The sequence below is a fragment of the Thermobia domestica genome, chromosome 10, assembly GCF_964235325.1.
Source record: "Thermobia domestica chromosome 10, izTheDome1.hap1.1, whole genome shotgun sequence".
Classification (NCBI taxonomy): domain Eukaryota; kingdom Metazoa; phylum Arthropoda; class Insecta; order Zygentoma; family Lepismatidae; genus Thermobia; species Thermobia domestica.
The window spans coordinates 241,893,864-241,915,432 of NC_137463.1; the positions used below are offsets into that span (position 1 = coordinate 241,893,864).

At 35.7% G+C, this 21,569-nt stretch overlaps 1 protein-coding gene across 2 annotated transcripts in view; it reads right to left on the reverse strand.

Annotated features, from left to right (window-relative positions):
• Window positions 1-20,681, reverse strand: part of LOC145663126 (uncharacterized) — a 37,848-nt gene extending 17,167 nt beyond the window's left edge. Inside the window, exons 1-3 of one of the 2 annotated variants that reach the window (XM_081729415.1) lie at window positions 20,337-20,681; window positions 9,222-9,634; window positions 3,663-3,802 (exon numbers count right to left, since the gene is read on the reverse strand). In XM_081729415.1, coding sequence (XP_081585541.1) covers window positions 3,663-3,802; window positions 9,222-9,634; window positions 20,337-20,558 — 775 coding nt within the window. In that variant the 5' untranslated portion in view covers window positions 20,559-20,681. Of the gene's footprint in view, window positions 1-3,662; window positions 3,803-9,221; window positions 9,635-19,799; window positions 19,942-20,336 lie in introns of those variants that run through there. The other variant, XM_081729416.1, reaches the window with a different exon arrangement.
• Between the last annotated feature and the right edge of the window lie 888 nt (window positions 20,682-21,569).

Consider the following 21,569-nt stretch of genomic DNA (forward strand, 5'->3'; position numbering starts at 1 on the left):
TTGTACCTTTCTTGTTCAATTTTCCTGATGTTTCGTGTAAACAAAGGACATTTCGGCTCACGTTTGCTTACATAACACTATCTGAAACAAAGTGTGTACGGATGAGAAAGCCCAGATGTTTCTTTTCCTTTCCGCGGTTTCCTACACTGTTTCGCGACGGTCCCAAACAGTCACAATATCAGGAAAAGGCAGTGTTCCGCATTGACTAGATGAATTCCATGAGTTATGAGTTGTTGCAATCTCCCATTCGAAGGCTAGTTTGCCACACAATGAAACGACTCGAATTGTATCTACTGGTTTCACTGGCACATATGAAATGAAGTGAACGTGACAGCAGGGGCAGGTCAGTGAGAAGTGATAGTGTGTTTGTGGTATACGCAAGCCAAAACGCGCAATATTCTGTGTAGTGAATGTGTCCGCAGTATCGCTCATCTACAAACACCAATGCAGAGTTGCAATGGCTAACCACCTCAATGCGATGTTACTAATGCAATGTGTACTTCCAAAACAAGTGTACATCCAATCGACGGAACCAACAGTGGACAAACGACAAACAACTGAAAACATGCTGGAGATTTTGAACAACCACGATATAACAAAAGTGAATGTGGATGACTCTCGAAACCAATAGACTCAATTCGAGTCGTTTCATTGTGTGGTAAACTAGCCTTCTGCAACAACTCACGGAACTCATTGAGTCAATGCAGAACGCTGCCTTTCCCTGATATTGTGACTGTTTGGGACCGTCGCAAAACAGTGTAGCAAACCGCGCAACGGAAAAGAAACATTCGTAAAGAAATGTAAGCTAGAAATTGGCTGGGCTTTCTCATCCGTACACACTTTGCTTCAGATAGTGTTGTTTAAACAAACGTGCGTCGAAATGTCCCTTGTTCACAGAAAACATCAAGAAAATTGAACAAGAAATGTACAAAACGTTGTCCAGGAGTGGGCTTCAATCTCGGGTAGGTCGTGTTTTTGATCACCAATCCAAGATCATCTCCTACACTCCGGAGCGATCTGCCGATCTGCTGTTCCATAAGAAACAGTCCTTTGTAGTTTATGTAGTCTCCAAACGAGCACTCGTATCGCGGGTTGCAACTGTGGTTTTCACTGTCACAAACGGAATACCAATATCCTCGAAAGGCATAATCTGTCAAGGCGGATGCACTTCCATACACAGTCACTGTTGCAGTTACTTGTCGCGTACCATTGTCATGGGGTCTTGCCCTATTATTCTGTCCTTCAAACACGCGTTTGTTTTGCCCGAGTCTTCCACACTTCATCCCGTCCACACATTATACATATGTTTTTCGCGGTTACATCATTGGCTTCCCTTTTGCATTTTACCTTACATTGATATATCACACACTCCGTTTGTCATTTCAATACCTTACGCTATATCCAAGATCGCGGCTTTAAAGATGGCCGCTAAGTCAATGTTATAGCATATCAAATATCTTGATATCATCTTTGTGCTGCCCATTCTTTCCGTTTTCGACATAAATGGGTATCTTGCGAGCGACGTTTACCTTATATCATATTGTCGCATGGTGCGTTATGTTGCGTAGCATATCTCTGGTGTTTCTGGATGGGGGCAGCTCCAATTTGGCATTTTTTTTTTTCTTCTTTTCTAATATGTGTCCTCTGGGCGAAGTTTGAGTCGGATCTGATCCTGCTTTGTTCTGTACGTTGCTTGTAAGTAAATTTTCTGACTGGCGACAATATCATTTTTGATAGGTTTAGAAAAAAAGTCTTCTAATCGGCCTCCACCATTCTCATAGCCTTCCAACGCTCACCATTTTATTTTATTTTTAAATACACTATAAGCTTAAGTTTTTACTGTAAATACTCACTTAACACTTCCTGTATTAGCAATACAATTAAATATTAGTACACTAATTGGACATCTCGGCTTTCTGAATACACTCAAACAAAAACAAGTAAACATACTGTACCTCATAATTGGAGATTTCAAGACTCGAGGATAGATCGTTAACAAGATCAGATATGTAGATAATGTTATAATACGTAAAACTGGGTATCGACATCAAAAAATCGAAAGTCATGAGAATATCCCGTGGAAACGCGCCTTTATGGGTCAGAGCAGAACAAAGAGAACTTCCAGAGGTCGATTACTCCCGCGGGAAGTATTTTGACGAGAGTCGCTTACTGCACCAAAGAGGTCAAGAATTGCCATAGTCAAAGAAGTATTCAACAAGAAAATATCACTCTTAACTAGTAGGCTTAATACTGGTCTAAGAAGAGGTTAGTCAGGTGCTATATATAGAGCACTGGACTGTATGGTTCAGAGATTTGGACATTAGAGAAGTTAGGGAAGAAATATTTGCAGAGAATATATTCGAAATGTGGTGTTGGAGGAAGGTGAAGAAGATGAAATAGTCAGAGAGAGTAATAAATAAAGATGTTTTAAAACGGATAGAAGATACGATGACACTTTCTGGAGGGCCAATTGGATTGGATACATCTTGCGGAGAGACTTTCTTCTTCATACCATCACAGAAGGAAAGATGGAAGTAAGCAAGGAATAGGAAGAACAACAACTGATAGACGATTTCAAAAACAGAAGGAAATATTGGTAGTTGAAAGAGAAACTGAATATCGAGAAACGTGGAAGAAAGATTTCTAGGCCTAAAGCTAAAATTGAAACACACACACGCAAAGATACTCCGAGGACCTGCCAAAAGGCAAAATAATAATAATAATAATAATAATAATAATAATAATAATAATAATAATAATAATAATAATAATCTCCTTGACTGTCTACAACCAATAAACCTATCTTAGTTTCTTGTTATAACGCATCTAAATTTTTAATTTAATGCCCGTTAACAACACTTCAGTAATAAGAACAATCTGAATACTTTTCGTAAAATCTTACTGCATTTTCACTGACTCTTCTAAACAAAAATATACAATTTCCCTGACTGCAGTAGTTTGGAAGCATTTTCCTAACTTTCCAGGAGCATTTTAATTTTCCTGACTTTCCATTCCTTCTCCTGATTCTCAAGATCACTGTGAACTATGTTCTTTCCCCAAATACGTATTAGTAAAATTTTTATTAAAATTGTTCTTCAAACAGCAATTAATAAAATTTTTATTTATTTTTTTCTCCAAACAGCAATTAGTAAAAAAAAAATTAAAATTTTTCTCCAAACAGCAATTAGTAAAATTTTTATTAAAATTGTTCTTCAAATAGTAAGTGTACTAAGTATGTCCAGGTCTGCCTCCTTGACAAGTTTATTCAAGATGGTATGCGTTCTGTAAATCACGTACGATATATAGGCCTAATGCTCATAAGATTATGTGAAGAACTCTTTTTACAGCGAGATTATGTATGACGTACATAGTTTAACGTATGTATGAGGAACGAAATTATAATATACCCACCATGAGTCAAACTAGTTTCTTGCATGAAAATATTGAACGCTAACAATTTAGTCATGACAGATTGCTACCAATATGAGAAATATATTTTTGTGCTTCTGACAGCAAATAAACGATAGTAATGAATGAAGGAGGGCTCAAACAGAAAGCTATCTATTTTTATTCCTGGTTTCCAGTCATTTCGTCGTGTACTCAACTGAAATCTTTTCAATGCATTTTTCCACTGATAAAATTAAATAATCAAAATTACGTACCTGTGACACGGTTATCAGAGCGTGACGATTCTTTCCTCCATTTTGGCACAAATACAGTGATTTCTTTATGACCTCTCGTTCTGAACCAATCCACACACAACTTAATGCCTCGACAGGAAAACGTTTCTTTATTGCCATGGCTAAAAAACAGAATGTAAAGTTCAATCAGGTAACCCTTCTTAAGAGCTCTCAAGCAGAAGTAGAAATGTTTATAACGAAGAAGAAACTATTCGTAAAACGACAGTTAGAAGAAAATACGAGGGCGGATTGGATAGTTCGTGGCCTGATTAGGAAGGAACAATTATTTTATGTTTGTATACATTAGCTGCGTAGCTATAGCCGTTGATAGTTGCTCTGTAAAATTTCATTCCTCTATTGTTTCAGGTGAGGAGTTTATTAGGCGCTAAGTCGACAAAAGTGATGGAAATTTGTAACATGAAGAAAATCGAGCATCGAGTTATCATTAAGTATCTGCATAGAAAGGGCTTAACACCATAGGAAATTCATATGGACTTCGTAGAAACATTGGAAGACTCCGCGCTATTGTATTCCATGCCATCAATTCTTTTGAGATGCTAGGAGCATTATCCCGATTGATTTCTTGGAAAAGGGAAAGACTGTCAATTCTGAATACTACTACACTCTTCTGCGACGTTTGTATGAAGACATCAAAATTAAAAGGCCAGGAATGTTGCGAAGAATGGTATTTCTTGCGCGTTCACACGTCCCTTCCGTTGCATCCATGGCAGGCATTCATTCCTGTGGGTTCGAACTGTTGCCGCACCCGCCCTATTCGCCTGATCTATTTCCCTCGGACTTTTACTCGTTTAGAAACCTGAAAAAGTTTTTTGGGAGGTCTGCGAGTTTCTTGGGATGCAGAGGTGGAAAGTGCTGTATTGGGATATCTTGCAGGGCCCAAGGATTCATTTTTAAAAATGGTATGAGAAGCGTTCCCGGAGAGGTGGCGTAAATGTATTTCGGTCGTGGGGGATTACGTGGAAAATAAAATATCATTTATCCAAATATAATCTAATTTTGTAGGTCAGGTCACGAACTTTCCAATCCACCTTCGTAAACTAACTGCAAAAGGAAAATCAACACATATCTGCTTCTACTACATTACTAATCCCAAATTCGGATCGAATCCGTGACCTTGAGCTTGAAAGATGTGGAATTAGAACAAACTAAACTGGCTCAAAGACAGAAAAGATCTTCCTTGCATCCGGGGAGTAAAAACTCGCCCAAAAAGTTTCGATGCTCTCTGGCATCTGTTTCAATGTCTTCAACTGTGCCCCTGCTGGCGCTGCTGTCGATATGTGTTTTCCCGCACCTCCCTCGAAAGAGAAGGAACAAGTTGCTGTGGCCGAGATCTTTCAATTATTGGATGCGGAAGCGTTGCCACAATGAGTTACTTCCCGGGCTTCGCTGTGATCTGTCTTATTAGCCAGTCTTAAGTAGCCTATGATCTTCACTAGTCAAGATCAAACGACTGAATGACAAATTGGCAACACAGAGGCCATTCACTTCCTTTCCGTAAGTAAAGGGAGGGTTTCCTCCGTCCGAGGACGGCGGGGGTTGGGTCAAATTATAGTTCGCATAGTTTCCGAGAGCACAAGTGAAATAGACTCTAACGATAAGTTCCTTCCTTCCGTGGTGACCCTTTATAAGAGAAATAAGATAAGTACAATCCTCGCTTCCAAAAATGTTAGAAATGTTAAACGTGATCTCTCAGAAAAAATAAGTTATAAGATGGAAATTTGTTCCTTTTCTTGAATGTAGAGTTAAATATTTCCACGTATTTGTAGTAAGGTCGGTGCACTGATTTTCCTGTTTAGCCAGAAATTATGAATGTAGTCTCATAAGAAAAAAATATGTGAGGTGAGCTAATATCTTGACAGGTTCCTTTACTGACCTAACCAACTACTGAAAAGCGCACCGTACTGTACGTGAGAAGTTAGGTTTTATGTAGCAGAGTCTTTTCTTATACTTAAGGAAGCTGGCAATTTGCAGAGTATTTAATTTGTAGAAGTGTAACGAATTGAAGCTTTTATTCCATCGACTTGGATTTTATTGAATCACTCTTCATAAGAACTGCTCTGCTTTGAATCTAGATAAAGGGAATGTGTATCATAGGTAAAGTGACATAATTATTAACTCAAGAAAACACTCAATGAACAAAAACTTCAATACATCAAATCATAATAGAATTAAAAATTTCTCGAATTGTTTCACCACTAGTTTCCTTAAAGTACAAGAAAATGTATGTATTCTGTAACATAAAAATTTGCTACATACAAACTAAGTCATCGCACATAGTGCTGGGCGCTTTTCAACTGTTGTTAGATCAGTGATGAAACCTGAAAGTACGAGTGCCAATTTCAAGATTTTTTTTTACATATTTTCTCTTCTGAGACAACATTCATCAATTGTCTTAACAGGAAAATAAATGCACTAACTTTACTGCAAATGTAGGTCCATCTTCAAGAAAGTGAAACATATCTCCACTTTATAACGTATTTTTTCCAAGGGATCACGTTTGACTCTTTGAAGCACGGTGGTATATAAAATGTGGTATAATATTAGTACCACCGTGGTATAAAGAGTCAATACAATTTCTGACAGTGAAAATTTAACTTCCTTATTTTTCATACGGAAAGGTCTCCAAAGACGGAAAGAATCCACCTATAAATTACTAGTCTAGCTGTGCAGCTGTGAAGGATGTCCGACACCATCGAAACTGTTGAAAAAAGTTTTTACCCCTCGAATACAAGGAATATCTTATCTCTAAGCTACTCAATGCATATCCTATACTTAGAATTAGCAAAACTGGAATCGAATCGAATCGTTCGGCCATCGAGTAACTACCGTCAGAACATAAAATTAAAATTACGGAAGAAATTACAAATGACAAGCAAGCAAACTTTTTTTTTTTAAACCTCCTAAAGGAAGAAACAAAAGGAAACAGATCTTTTGGTTTAAACTTTTTTTAACGCATTTGCATTTTTCATTTAGATTACATAGGGATAGAAACAAGTTCGTTTAGTATTTACGTCCTTATGCAACAATATGAAGGAAGCTACAAGCTTAAAATGGGATTCGAACCACTATTCGGTTTGCACCCGAAAGAAATTGTCCTCCATTTGATCTCGAACACAAGACCCTGGCTTACAGAAGTGACGTGTCTGCCGACTCATCCGCAAAGGCCACCTGATAGAAATAAATACGGTGCACTGATTTTGCATACTTGTGAATATTTTAAGAGTCACTTCAAAAGGAAGAAAAGATATACAACTCCACAAACGAAAGCACTGTTTCACATTGTTAAAATAAATGGACAATTCCGAGACTACAAAATACAGAAGATCTAATTTAGACCAAGTTAGTTCAGAAATACAGAGGTATAAAATGTATTCTTAGGATGATTTGTCTTCTTTAAGTTATTTTCACTTCTCACTAACTTATCACGGTGTGTAATATTTCCTTGGAATAATCCAGTTCTGTCTGTTCAGCTACGAACAAAATTTGTTTTAGTTATGAAAACGGTCTTTCATTTACAGGACTGTCATAGTATAACTAATATGAATATCATTTTCGAAACTAAAACAAATTTTGTACATAGTTGGAATAGATTGAACTGGATTATTCCAAGGGAATGGTGCACATCATGAAACAAGCTAGCAAGAAGAGAAAATATCTTAAAGAAGACAAATCTTCCCCCAATACATTTTACACCTTAAAAATCAATAGACACAGTTTAAATGTTGAGTGTTAAATATTTTAGTGCTTCTTGATGGAATGTTTCGTTATTACAAGACTAAAAACTACATAATGTCTCAGCAATGTCTTCCAGTTTGAGGTAGGAGGGTTCCCGATCAGACCCTAAAGCGCACTGAACTATAGAAAGTAAATTCCTTATTTATGTGAAGTATGCATCCCACAGTATCTACAAGTTATTACACCAACCAAGAAATAATTACACACAATTTATGTAGATTATCTATAATACTTCTGACATTGTGTCATTTAAGCCTTGAAAGATTGAATGGTACTAACTAACTTCTATGGAATTCATTTGAACGAGTTGTACGCAATTCAACCCTGATTCTCGCAATTACTTCGATACCAGTAAAGGACTTACATATATCGCATTCTTTTAACTTTCATGCAGTTACTACAATGGAACATACATGTAGCTAAAAAAGATTTTCCCGCTGGTCTAGCGTTTAGCGCGCGCGCCTTTGATCGGTGGGGCCCAGGTTCGAATTCTGCTGGGAGAACTTAAGTTTTAACGCATTACAGTGGCTCGGATTTCATTTGAAGCTGTACAATGTCCACGTTTCATGTAGCATCGGTGCTAAAAAATGACGGGAAACTGCAATAAATAAATATAACTGATGAGATGTACGGTAACACGAAAAAGAATGGGCATCTAATACGGACTAATAAAGATATTAGATCGAAAGAAATTCCAGTGTTATATTAAGTACTAATTTATATTAATTAGGAAGGACGATATTCATACCGAAGTCTTAATGGACACAGAAGATTAACTTCTTGGTATGTTTTAATATGATATCCAAGAAGTCAGAATATAAGTCTCCTCTCATTCTTTCCTCCCCTCAGAAACTGTAAAACAATAGGAAAAACAAGCCATTGCTTTAATACGAGAACTTCCATACATCATTTTGTAACGTACGACCACAATCCTCCCGTCCCTTTTAACGTAAAGGGCACAACAGTGAAACATTAAGCTAAAAGTTTCATTTTAAACATTAAGCTAAAAGTTTCATTTTACTTTTATTTCACAACCAAGATCCTACATATAGTGCTATCGCAATGTTAGCAGAAAATTCGGATGAGCTGCTCATTCTGTACCCGGCAAACATGGAGACTGCAGCAATCAATGCTCGGCGATATTGTCAGACTGAGAGGAATGAAGCGTGACATTTTCAGGAAGAGCCTTCTTACATCTGGCGTTCTTCTTTAGATCTGATTTTGTTTAACGTCCCTTTCAGCAGCGAGGTTATATGAGGCGCAAACTTACAGCTTAACGTGAGATCCGAACCACATGAGCTCCAGCCGGAAATCGAACCCGCGTCTCCCACACCAAGAGCGCGTATGCGAACCACTTAGCTACGAGGAAGATCCGTTTTCCTTTACAAGAGCAATGCAACACAACACTACGCAGCGGCAACGCAAAACTATCTTGCCCTCTTCGATAGGAAGCCCCCATCCCCATCAGCCGTACAGTCCCGACTTTGTACCGAGCGACTCCAATCTTTCTGCGGCATCACATTTTGGAATCAAAGACTAAGTGAAGATAGACGTGAAGGAATTTCTTCATATGTAGAACACGCATTTTATTTCCAAGAGGGGTTTATAAAACATTGTTAGAGGTAGGACATATGCATCAAAGTCCTTGGTTTTTATGTGCACAAAGTAAGCTTTATTCTTCATTTTTGGAGTATTACACACACATACACCTCTACCCATAACTTATTTTGTGACTTAACCTCGTATATTTTTAGTAAGATCAACAAGAAATGAACGAACACTCACCTCATAGCCACATTACTACCATCTATTACAATTGGGCGAAGATTTGCTGAATCATCCTGTGGTGTTTGCAACTGCTCCGTTTCTTCGTTGTCTGCTGGAAAATCAACCGGTCGAGATTTCGCACCTAACTTAATTAGCTCCTCCAGCAACTCATTTTGCCCTGGATTTGGTCCGAGCTTCTGTAATGCTGCTTGAACCAATCGTTCTGTGTAACCCAATTTCAACGCGAACTCTACCCTGGCGTTGTAGCTGCTAGATACATACTCTGCGTACTCTTCGCCCAATGTATCGGAGACTGTTCGACTGACATCGTTATGGCTCTCGATATCCGGGTTGTCACAATCAGAGTCATAGCTGGAATCCTCTCCTCCACATGATCTCTTATCGTCGTCGAACAGCGAATCTACGAAATTCTGAAACAGAAAAATTAATTGAGTAAAATTCAAAATCAAATGAAGGCATGGACCTGTAAGACAGTCATGTTATATTGACAAAACAATCATCTGTGCTTTTCAAATTTACCTATTTGTTTATTTTGAACAGATTAAATAAATAAATATAATACTTAATGAAGTTGCTTACCGAACGTAACATATATTTTTTAACATTATATCATAATTTACTGACATGTTCCTCTGGAGCTATATATTTCGGACAAAATACACGATTGTCCTTTATCAATAGTAGTAAGTCAGCTTGTATCATCTTATGAAAAAGGTACTACTACTATTAAAAGAAAAACCGTGGATTCTGTCGAAATATACAGCACATTCCAGATAATATCAGTAAATTACAATCTAAGACTACTTCATAATTATTTGAAGATATTAAATGAGACATGTTTATGATAATTTGTTAACATACTAGTATATTTACTGCGTCTAATATTTAATGTAGTATTGTTACGGACCCTATTCAACTTCATTATTGAACTTTTGTCCGTGATTGTATTTTTAATTCATTACTCTTGAAATGACTTTCAAACTACAGTGAAACGTTGGATATTTCAAAACTCAATTGTGATTAATTAATGAATTATTTATCTGTAAAACTGCTATGTAATTCTATCTTTGAAATTGTTTCCAAGCACTGAAGTCAACTACCTGTCACTAGTCATGGCGTAAGTTCATGCATTGACAAATATGATGAGACAGTATATTCGTAGGTATGCGTCCAGGATATACTGGAAGTCCACCACGAATACAGGAAGTCCATGACCTCAGCTCGAGTCATGAATGAAAACTGCTTCGCTTTCCGAAGTCGGAAGTAGTTGTGACGTAACACTAGGAGGACATAGTACTGGAGCTGGGATCATCTATTCTCTACATAAATAGCCCTTTTCATATTTGTAAATGCTTAGTAATGAGTCAGTCCTTCAGAAGTTTCAACAGACACGAATAAACGTACGCAAGAATAACGCATATTAAAATTATTCCCCAAACTTCTATTTTTTTTAATTTCAATAGAGTATGTATATGAGTACAAAACAGTTACTTAACAATCTTTATAGCGATTCAGGGAGAGGCCGAGCTTCTGCTGTTTGTGGTTCTCCCTTTCAGAATTTATTTACATATTATAGGATGGCGGATAAATACTTAATATATGTAGATAACACAAAGTTACATGGTTATTAACACTTAATTAGTTCATAGTAAAATAATAACAATAATAATGACACATTAACATGGTATTGTCTCAATTTTTTAAATACTCGTTCAGCTGTTTTTTAAATTTGCTAAAAGTTTGTAGTTCTCTGATACCTAGGAGAAGGGCATTCCAGGCTTTAATACATTGGTACCTGATGCTTTTGATGCCATAATTTAATCGTGGTTTTGGTTTTTCAAGTTCTTTGTTTGTCTTTGCACGTGTACTAACTGAGTGTTTTATTTCAACAAATTGTGTTGAAAATATAATTGCATCTTTCTTGAGGATTCTGTACATTAGACAATTTATCCTGTAAAGATAAAGTTTATCTAATTTTAGTATGTTCAGTTCATGGAATAAAGGTTCTGTATGTGCAAGAAAATGTTCATTTTTTATTATTCTTATTACTCTCTTCTGAAGAACAAGGAGCTTATATTTAAGCTCAGCACTTAAGTTTCCATACCAGGCTTCAATTCCGTATGAAAGGTATGGGTGGATGAATGCATAGTAATATATTCTTGCGATAGATTCCGGAAACATTTTTGATATTTTAAACAATAACCCAGTGTGTACCGAAACTTTTTTCCTGATTTCAGAACATTGTTTCTCCCATGTGAAGTGCTCATCAAACCAAACACCTAGGTATTTTATGTTTTCAACAACTGTTACTTTTTGAGAGCTTATTGTAATAGGATAGTTATTTATGTTTTGCATTTTATGTCTGTTTCTAAAAAATACGCACTTAGTTTTGTCAACATTTAAAGTTAATTTATTAATTCGAAACCACTGTGATAATCTGTCTAACTCAAAATTAATCGATTTCTGTATTGTTTTAAGCTCTGGTCCTTTCGTGAATATAACTGTATCGTCCGCAAACAAACAGCACTGGGAATGTTTCAATACACATGGTAAGTCGTCAATATATAAAAGGAACAGTAATGGCCCTAATATGGAACCTTGAGGAATTCCACAGTTTACAAGTGCTGTGGTTGATGTGTGTCCATTCACACTAGTGTATTGCAACCGATTCTTTAAATAGCTGTTCATAAGATTGAAAGCGACTCCCCGTATTCCACAACATTGTAGTTTCTGCAGTAATATTTTGTGATTTACGGTATCGAATGCCTTTTTAAGATCAATAAACACACCTATCGCATAACTACTCTCGTCAAGAGCATCTGAGATGTAGTTTGAAAGACTATTAATGGCAAGTTGTGTAGACTTATTTTTCTGAAACCCATGTTGTTCTTGAGTTATTATTTTATGTTTTGTTATGAACTCTATTAATCTGGAATAGATTACTTTCTCATATATCTTGCTCAAAATAGGGAGTATCGAAATTGGTCTGTAATTAGTTTTACATGTTTTCTTACCGCCTTTGTACACTGGTATTACTTTCGCGATTTTCAATCCATCAGGGAATATTCCTGTTTCTAAAGTTCTATTAATTGTATGTTCAAGAATGGGTGCTATTTCCTTACTAAAATCTTTGATAATTTTTGTGTTTATATTGTCATGTCCTGTACTTGATTTGTTAGGTAAAGCTCTAATTATGCTACATATTTCAATTTCACTAACAGGCCTGAGAAATAGACTTGCCTCAACATTTCGAGATATATGGTGAGAAAGGTCCCCTGGTAATGATTTTATACTGGCCGCTAAGTCCGTCCCAACTCCTACGAAAAAACTGTTGAACTCATTTGCTACTTTTATCGGATCATTAATAAGGGTTCCATGTTCATTAATGATATTTATGTCCGCATGTTTGAATATTTATTACCGATTTGATGGTCTCCCATTTTTTCTTGATATTATTCTCTGCTTCTATCAGATTATTCATATAATAGGTCTTTTTGGCATTCGCGATAACTTTCTTTAAAGTATTGCGATATTGCTTGTATCTTTCGCGAAGCCCTAAATTGAATGGATTTTGAGTACTTCTTTACCAAACAGTATCCTTTCTTTTAATTGAGTTAAGTATAGCCATCATTATCCACGGTTGGATTTGTATGTTGTATTTATTAGTACACCTTTTCGTTACAGTGCATTCTTCTATACACTTGTCTATTGTTGTTTGAATAATTTGTAAGGCTTTTGATGGGCATGCTGTAGTGTACATACCGATTTCGGACCATTTTGTTTTTTTTTTTTTTTTTTTTATCTTCTGCTTTATTTTCTTGTAATCCCCAGTAGTAACTTCCCGTACTCTTTTGTTTAAATTTCCTAATGTCAGTGACGTTGACATGTAAACAGGAAAGTGATCACTAAGGAATGTTGTTATTGCCCCTGATACTATTTTACTATTTATCATATTCGTCCCAATGTGATCTATTATACTACGTGTATTTCCTTGAATAAGGGTGGGAACCGTTATAGATATGTTGTTACTATTGCTGTTTAACATATGTATGTACTCTACGCTTTCGTGCTCAACATTCAAATGAATGTTAATGTACCCTGCAAATATGCAATATTTATTTTCGCTATTAATTTTAGTTAGTATTAAATTTAAACAATTTTTGAATTCCTCATAATTTTTATCAGGTGACCTATAACAATGCTCTTTTTAAAATTGGGATTGGTTATTTCAACCCATAACATTTCACATAAGTTAACGTTATTAATTTCGTTTAAGTCTTCGAGAATAAAATAATGACGTTCTAATGTAGAAAAGAATGTTCACAAATATTAGCGTACAAATTTTCGATGTCTAGATATCTAAGAAAGTTGGTTATTGCTATGATTACGATACCTCTCGCGTATATCCCGTTCTATGTAAATCATAGATAAAACAGCGTAATAGCAGTATATTTACCATAGTATCTCGGTCTACTGTTACACCTTCCTCAGCAAATTGGGCAACTCTCCGGCAATCTATCTCAGTTCTCATAATTTTCTCTTCCATTATTTTATTAATTGTGTTATGTAAATTCTTTGCAATAAATTCTCATTTTTAAAAAATCGTTACTGCTAAAAAAAATAAATAAATAAACTTATACAGAAGACTTTTATGACGACTTGTATAATTTTGTGCTCGTCTGTACACAACGTTAACAGGCTCTCAGCAAAGATACTGTTAACTACAATCTTACATCACCTGTAAATTATGCATTAAACTTAGATGAATACACTTCTTTAAGGGAAGTGAGATGGATTGTTTCTAATTTCTCCGATCTGCTGAGAAAATGTCACGGAACAACAAAACTGAACTGCTGATGCGGTACATAGAACATTCTTCTTCTTGTTTTAAATCTTTTTCCAGTCAGCTGGAGTCGGCTTTTCGGATCACTGTCCTCCCCTTGTTCCCACCTTATGCCATATCCACTGCGATATCACACTGCACCAATTTTACAGTGATGTCAACAAAAAGTTTAGGGCTAGCTCTTCCAGAAGAAATCCCATTGACAAACTACACAAGCCGTGCTTAAACACATAAGACCTAAAATTCGTAAAAATTTATGAACTGTTAAATCTCCCAGTGGAATTATGTTTACAACATCTAAAAATATACTAAGGGCCAATTATGAAGAGCATAAATTAAAAACATATTGTGCAATTCCGAATAAATTGCTAATGTTAACAATTTTTCGTAAAAAATAATGAACTGATGGGAAATACAGGGACAATTCCCAAGAGCAATTAAACATTGAAATTAATAATTACTGCATACTTTGTACTAATTGTTTTTTAAACAAAAATACAATTGATGTCAAACTAAAGATTCGGTGATACAGTTATAAAAATGATGGTGATGACGTTCCCAGAGAAAAAGAAAGTATTCAAAATTAAAGTAATAAACGCGGAAGCACAAGGTACGCTACTTTTCGTAACACATTAGTTTTCTTTGGTCACATTTTATTTTTATCTAAGTTACCAGCAGAGTACTTGTTCTTTGCACGGGGAGAATACGTTTCATTTTGGATATAACGGGGTGTATTTGCATTTAAACGGCATCGGAAGTGACACTGTTCGTCTCAGCAACCCCCAAAACCTACAGATTCGACACCAATATCGATCATTTTTATATATCTCCCCCTTCCTTAGGTGGTACCGTCAAAGTAAAAAGATACAAATACTACCAGTCCCGAACCTTATCTATGTTGAAAATTTTGTTTGAAATCGGTCGGGTGATTCATGCGGTGCAAAGTCACAAAGGAAGTCACGTTCATTTTTATATATTTATCTATATCTCCCCCTTCCTTAAGTTGCACCGTCAAAGTGAAATGATAACTATTCCAGGCCCGAACCTCACGTATGTGGCAAATTTCATTGAGATCAGTCTCGCATCTTCTTATTTCCCCCCTCCCCTACGTTGTTACTTCAAAATGAAATGATTAAAACTCTCCCAGGCCCGAACCTCATCTATGTCGAAATTCTGATCGAGAAGCTGTGCGAAGTCAAAAATATAGTGATTTTCATTTATTTATAGATAGATAGATAGATAGATAGTTTCAAAGCTAGAAATCTTTGAGTTTTACGTCCCTCGGTTATGTTGGCAAAGCTAAAGGAGACGGTGATGATGAGAAATAAATGACATGGTGGAATGAAAGTGGGAGGAAACCGGAGAACCCCGAGAAAAGGCACGCACACGGTGTTTGTCCACCACAAAGTTCACTTGGCAAGAGCTGGGATAGAACCCGGGACCCCATGCACCAGAGATGAGTTTCAAAGCTAAAATAAGCAACTTTCTGTAATTATAACCAACCGTGATGACCAACTCACTGGTCAACCACAACATATTTCTGAGTCAGTTCGCGCTCGGTCTATTCCAATGAAATATGTAACACAGATAACTTATAACAATTATATATTGCGTCAAACTAAAAGATATGAACGGATCGTATCTTCTTTAATTATTCGAAGATTGTGCAAATGGAAACACAGTTGCACGGAATTCAACTTCAGACATATCCTGGTTCATGTTTCTTTACTTAGCTGCCATACTGATTGCAATCGAGTACTTAAATCATCCATTAGGAACTATGCTAAAATATATAAGCCCTACACAGTCAACCTCAAAGAAAGAGCTAAACAGGACTTATTATTCAATCATCAGCTGATAATTTTAAGGTTCTAAGGTTCTTCACATTGAGGACACCCACTTTTTTTTTTTTTTTTTTTTTGTCAATAATTTCAAGATACAATACACTACAAAAAAAAATCACCGACTGGGCCAGATAGTATTTACAAAATCCTATAAAATAAGCTAATAACTCTGAAAATGAAATGAAATTTTTAAGTTTTACGTTTCACAATTAGTCGCGCTAAAGGAGACTGTGCTGATGAGAAATAAGTGAAATGCTGGAATGAAGAAACTGGGAGAATACCGAGGAAATCTACGTACACGGCGTTTGTCCACCACAAAGCTCATTTAGTGCGAGCTGGGATCGAACCAAGCAAGCTAATAATGGTTTTCAAGATCTTTCGTATAGTATAAAAATTTGGATACTGAACAAATATGACAGCATAAACTGTGCATTTAAATTTTTGCTCTATACGAAAACGATGATTGGAAACATTTATCAGTTCATTTAATAACATTTTACAGTTACTACCTGTTTTAATTTCTGTATTTTTGGTATTTTTCGATGCCGTTAAGTTATTCATTAAAAGTTTTTTTTTTATGTGACAGCCAAACACGAGAGGTTTCCTTGGGGTTCTCCCGTTTCCTCCCGCCATTTCATTTCTTACAACCATCACCGTTCTTTCTTAGCCCCGGTACATAACGTGGCACGTTAAGCTTAAAAAGTTCAAAAGCATGGCATTTAGCAGTTCTCCAAATCTATCGACGGCTCTGGAGCCGGTACTGTGACTTATAGTGAGCTGTTGTAAACGACCTCGACTATGCGTATACCCACCACTGCTAACGTGCCGCACCCTCTCGCTAACTCTCGCCCCCTCCTTGCTGCGCTTCTGCACTGATTCGGTTAGATAGCATTTGTGCTTTTTAGTTATCACGTAGCACAAGTTGCTTCGTATTTATGCACTGTAGTTTTTGTGCCATACGTCCCACTGTATTTATAATCATTACAATTACAAATAACGAAACCGTATTCATTACTAAGTGAGCCAGAGTCACTACGAAGTGATTTGGGAAGAGAAACTAAATAATATCCGTTCAAAACGAAGGGGCTAGCCTACCGAAGAGCTTTAAGTTATTTCAGCCTCATTAGATCGGTTCACTGCGACGGTTTAACACTTCATTTCTCTCCCCAAACAGTCTTCCATATTAATTATGAATTTCGGATTCGATTGCCGGTAGAAGACTACTACACCACTACTATAGACCGTAGGTCCAGTTCTCGTTGCTTACAAAGACCGTAAAAAGAAATCGACTATCAATATTCAATTCATGCATTAAACGACAAATCTACTCTCTGATGAGACTGAATGCGATATACATATATGTATATATACATTATTTTCATAAGCAGTTCAAAAGGAATATTTAATAATAAAAAGTACTCATCCTTTCTCTTCTTTAAGGTTGAATTTTTGGACCAAACGATAAAAATCTGTTAGAAACATAATCAGACATCATGTCCAAAATAACACGGTAGACTAAGTAATTTTATTCCCTCGTAAAAATGCAGTTCATAAACGTATTTTAGCATGAAACGAAATGTTAATTTTACGTCTCACGATTATGCCTGTAAATAACGGAGTTTTTTTATTGTCTAAGCTTTGACCTTGTACACTTAAATTTGATTCATCCAGCAAAACAACATGTTTATTGTTAATTAACGTTTAATAGTTTAGCCAACTATATGTCTCTATGAGACTTTGGCTTTATGAGACACTAGATAGTGTTTGATGAAGCCCAAGTAGGTAGTTGGTGAAACTGTTAACACGGTAATAGTTATTACAGTAAACGTATTGTTTTGCGTAGTGAGTAGTTCAAATCAAATTTAAGAATAAAACAGACAGTGATAATAACAAAGAATGAAATGGTGGAATAAAGAAGGTGAGAGGAAACGGGAGAACTCCGAGAAAACCCATGCACAACGTGAATGCTCTACTACCCAGCCATCGCAACCTCCCACTGATGTTCGCTCTGTTATACCAAAAAAAAAAAAAAAAACTGTGTGTGTCAATGTAGAATGCAATAATGCTCCAAGTTACTATACATATATTTAGAAATGACAAATATAGTGTTACAAACCCACACTGATAAATGTCATAATTAGTAACTAAACATTACGAAAATGCAAAGAACATCAACATACTTGACTAGGAAGAATAATAAACTTTCATCTGAGTTTCCCCTTTTCCAAAGACTCTACATATTTTTCATCAAATACATTGTCCTGAATATGAACTAAATGTCAAGCTGTCTTCATAAACATTCTTCGGATCAAACAACTAGATGTAAATAACTGCGTCTACAAACTAGAAGTTTTATTGTTGAATTTCTTTTTTTAGAAAAGTTATTGACAAACACGGTCCCATCTTCTGATTGCATAATGAACCAAATAAATCTAAGCAATCGTGCCAATGACCAATAATAATAATAATAATAATAATAATAATAATAATAATAATAATAATAATAATAATAATAATACAATAACAAATTAACTACTAACCGCTAAATTTACAAAATATACGCATCCTCCAGAATGTAGGTTCATTTTTGGGACAGTTTAGACAGATGACTTTTTTCTAAGTGTTCTTCAATTCTGATTTTCTGAAGTTCGAAATTTTCAAATTCGGGGAATCCTCAAAAAATTCGTCTACGGTCCATGAAATCTATTGGCAGCCCTGCTCGATGTTATATCCCGGAAGGAACCCATCACACAAGAGTAGTATTCGTTAAGTAGATACGCACCTCTAAGCAAATATATTTAATAATTATTTATCTCAAATGTTACTATAAGAACGCCAATACAAATTATTCTTAAATAGCTTATCACTAAAGAACCAATCATTTTGTAGCATCTACGTAGATTAGGGGCAAATGAACTGATTAACGAATCATAAAGGATCTAACATGATAACAGACCTAAACTGACTGCAGAAAGAACTGTTAAAGAACAATGAATTGAATAAACAGAACCGTGTTTACCATAAATTATAATAGGAACAAACTTTCATATTTATTCGAGCTTAAAAGTAATGTATACAACTACGAATGTATACATTTCTCACCATTGGAAATTCAGGTTAGCTGAGCTGCGTTGGTTATTTGGGCACTCCGCTTGTAGTACGATATTGTAGTACACATAATGTATTTATTCAATTGACCAAAAATCGGCAAATGTTTAGTAGAAGGGGCCCAGAAGTACGTGAAAAATACAAAATTTACGGGAGAAAGGGAAAATGCAAGTACTTTGACCTAGCATAACCTAACCTAAACTAAATTAAACTAACTTGAACCTAATATTAATAGAAATAACCGAAATACTATCTTTTTTTTTTTTCGAAAATTATGCTGGACCCCTACACTAATATAATCTAACATAAACTAATCTAACCGAAACATAAAGTGAATAGAAACTACCGAAATTATAACATTCTTTAGAAAAAATAGCTGGACCTCTTCTACTAAACATTGTCCCAAAAATCTACAACTGTTTACCGTTATTGTTTTGATAATCCATCCCGAGCTTCTGGAACAAACAATGAAGTATTTCCAAAAAATGCATACAGAAACTAGTTTTCTTTTGATCTATATATTTTATTGGATTCTGTGACCTGGATAAAGATCCGGGAAAATTCGACCCTACTGTAAGGACCACTTCTCCATTAGATTGGCAAAATGAAGTGAAAGTCGGCCAGCATTTCCCAAAAAAAAAAAAAAATCGTAATTAACTAAACAAAAGGATTTGCAAAACTCCCGTAACTAGAGTCCAATATTCTTTCATTGTGTGCACAATTTACCACCCTATGGTACTTCTAATGATTACATTTTTATATAAACAAATAACTACTTACACAATGTATAACAGAAGTAAGAGTTAAGAATTTCATATCTGGCGAAATAGGATTTAAAATAATCAATCAATTACGCCACACATAGTTTGTCACTATCCTCCCTGTTAATTTTATGGTATTTTCAATCAAATCACACCACTAGGATTAATTCTACTTATTCTAATTAATCCCAATTTAATTGAAACTTTCAACAAAAAACACAAATGTCACATTCACAATTCATTCATTCAATGTAACGAGCTTATCAGAACAAAACAACACATTCTGATTTCGAAAACGTTAATTTTTCACATATAACACTGGATGCTTTTAAAAACTTGTGTATATAAAATATTACAAGGATATGTACAAAAAGAATAATTGAAAACTTGGGATCAGTGACTTTCACATCGCACTCGACCTCGATCCGAATCCTGTTTGCCCTAGACCCAGAATTGAACTGACCGATATGTGCCAAAGTTGTATGCAAAAATACGTTATGTTCAATAATATGTAATTCTGGATCAATCACAATGACATTTCAATTAATTTACATACCTTAACTTTCTGTATTGTATCTTCTGCTGGTTCATTTCTATCACTTTTCTCTCGTTCCACATTTAGGAACACGTAATCGCAACCAGACACATCCTGTTTCTCACTTGCTGATTTTTCGGTCAGACGCACAGCAAATAATGCATGTATTTTATCCGCATTTTCTTGAACAATTCGAAGATTCTTTCGTTTTAGACGTATTTTTAAATGTTCAGATTCATCCATGTCTTGAGGAGGTCAACCTCCGTTGCTTAGATTACTTTGTACCGATCATGTTACCAGAAAGTTTTCACTTCCACCTGCACTTCCAGTCATCCATATTGCTTCTCTCTACAGTGCTGCCCCCAAGCGGAAATTCGCCCTATTCTTTCTGGGAATTTGAATAGGGTCTTTACGCTGCGTTTTTCCTTTTTTCGGTCATCGGTATTTCCCAGTCAAGCTTCATTTCCGGATAATTAATTAACACATTAGTGTCTTCCACATACGACTAATATTGTTCATGCATGGTCAATGGGCGGATTGGCCTTGACTGAAAACTTGAGAGTAATACATTGCATGTAGGCTTTTATATTGTACTTTTTTTATGTCTAATTAAATTATTCATTACACTTATAAGGCCAATACAACATAGTGGTTAATTTTTGGCTGCGGGGAAAGATAGGAGAGTAAAGTTATGGTAAAATTAACGTTAACTGTTAAGGGAATTAAAAAAAAAAACAATGAATAATAAAAGTTGAAACTAACGAAACATGTTATTAGCTTTTTGTTTCGCTTGTGGGGGAAAACTAATGTCAATGTAGGCAAACAGTGGTAAAAAAGAAAGAAAAGAAATATTTCAGTTTTACGTCCGACATTTACAGTTAGCAAAAAAAGTATTCGTCTCAAAGCGCATACAATATAAATCGAATCATATATTTAAGGAACGAAGACTTTATCACACAATAATATGCCCGTAGGTTCGTCTACACGTCCCAGCATAAAATAAAGAAAGAAAGAAATGAAACTTTGTCTTTTGTTTTCTACAGGTTACAATAAAGCAGAGAGAGGTCACATTTACTGCCAAAAAAGTATTCGTCTTGTATCTACCTGAAGCAACATACCCTTCGTAACGCGTGTCTTTTGGTACTATTTGCAGACGTTTGTGTCAGTTAGTGAACTCTAGTCGAAGTGTGTGTGTGCTGCTGCTGTTGGAGTGAACAACTAACAGAAATCAACCAGGGGAGACAGAATGGGCCG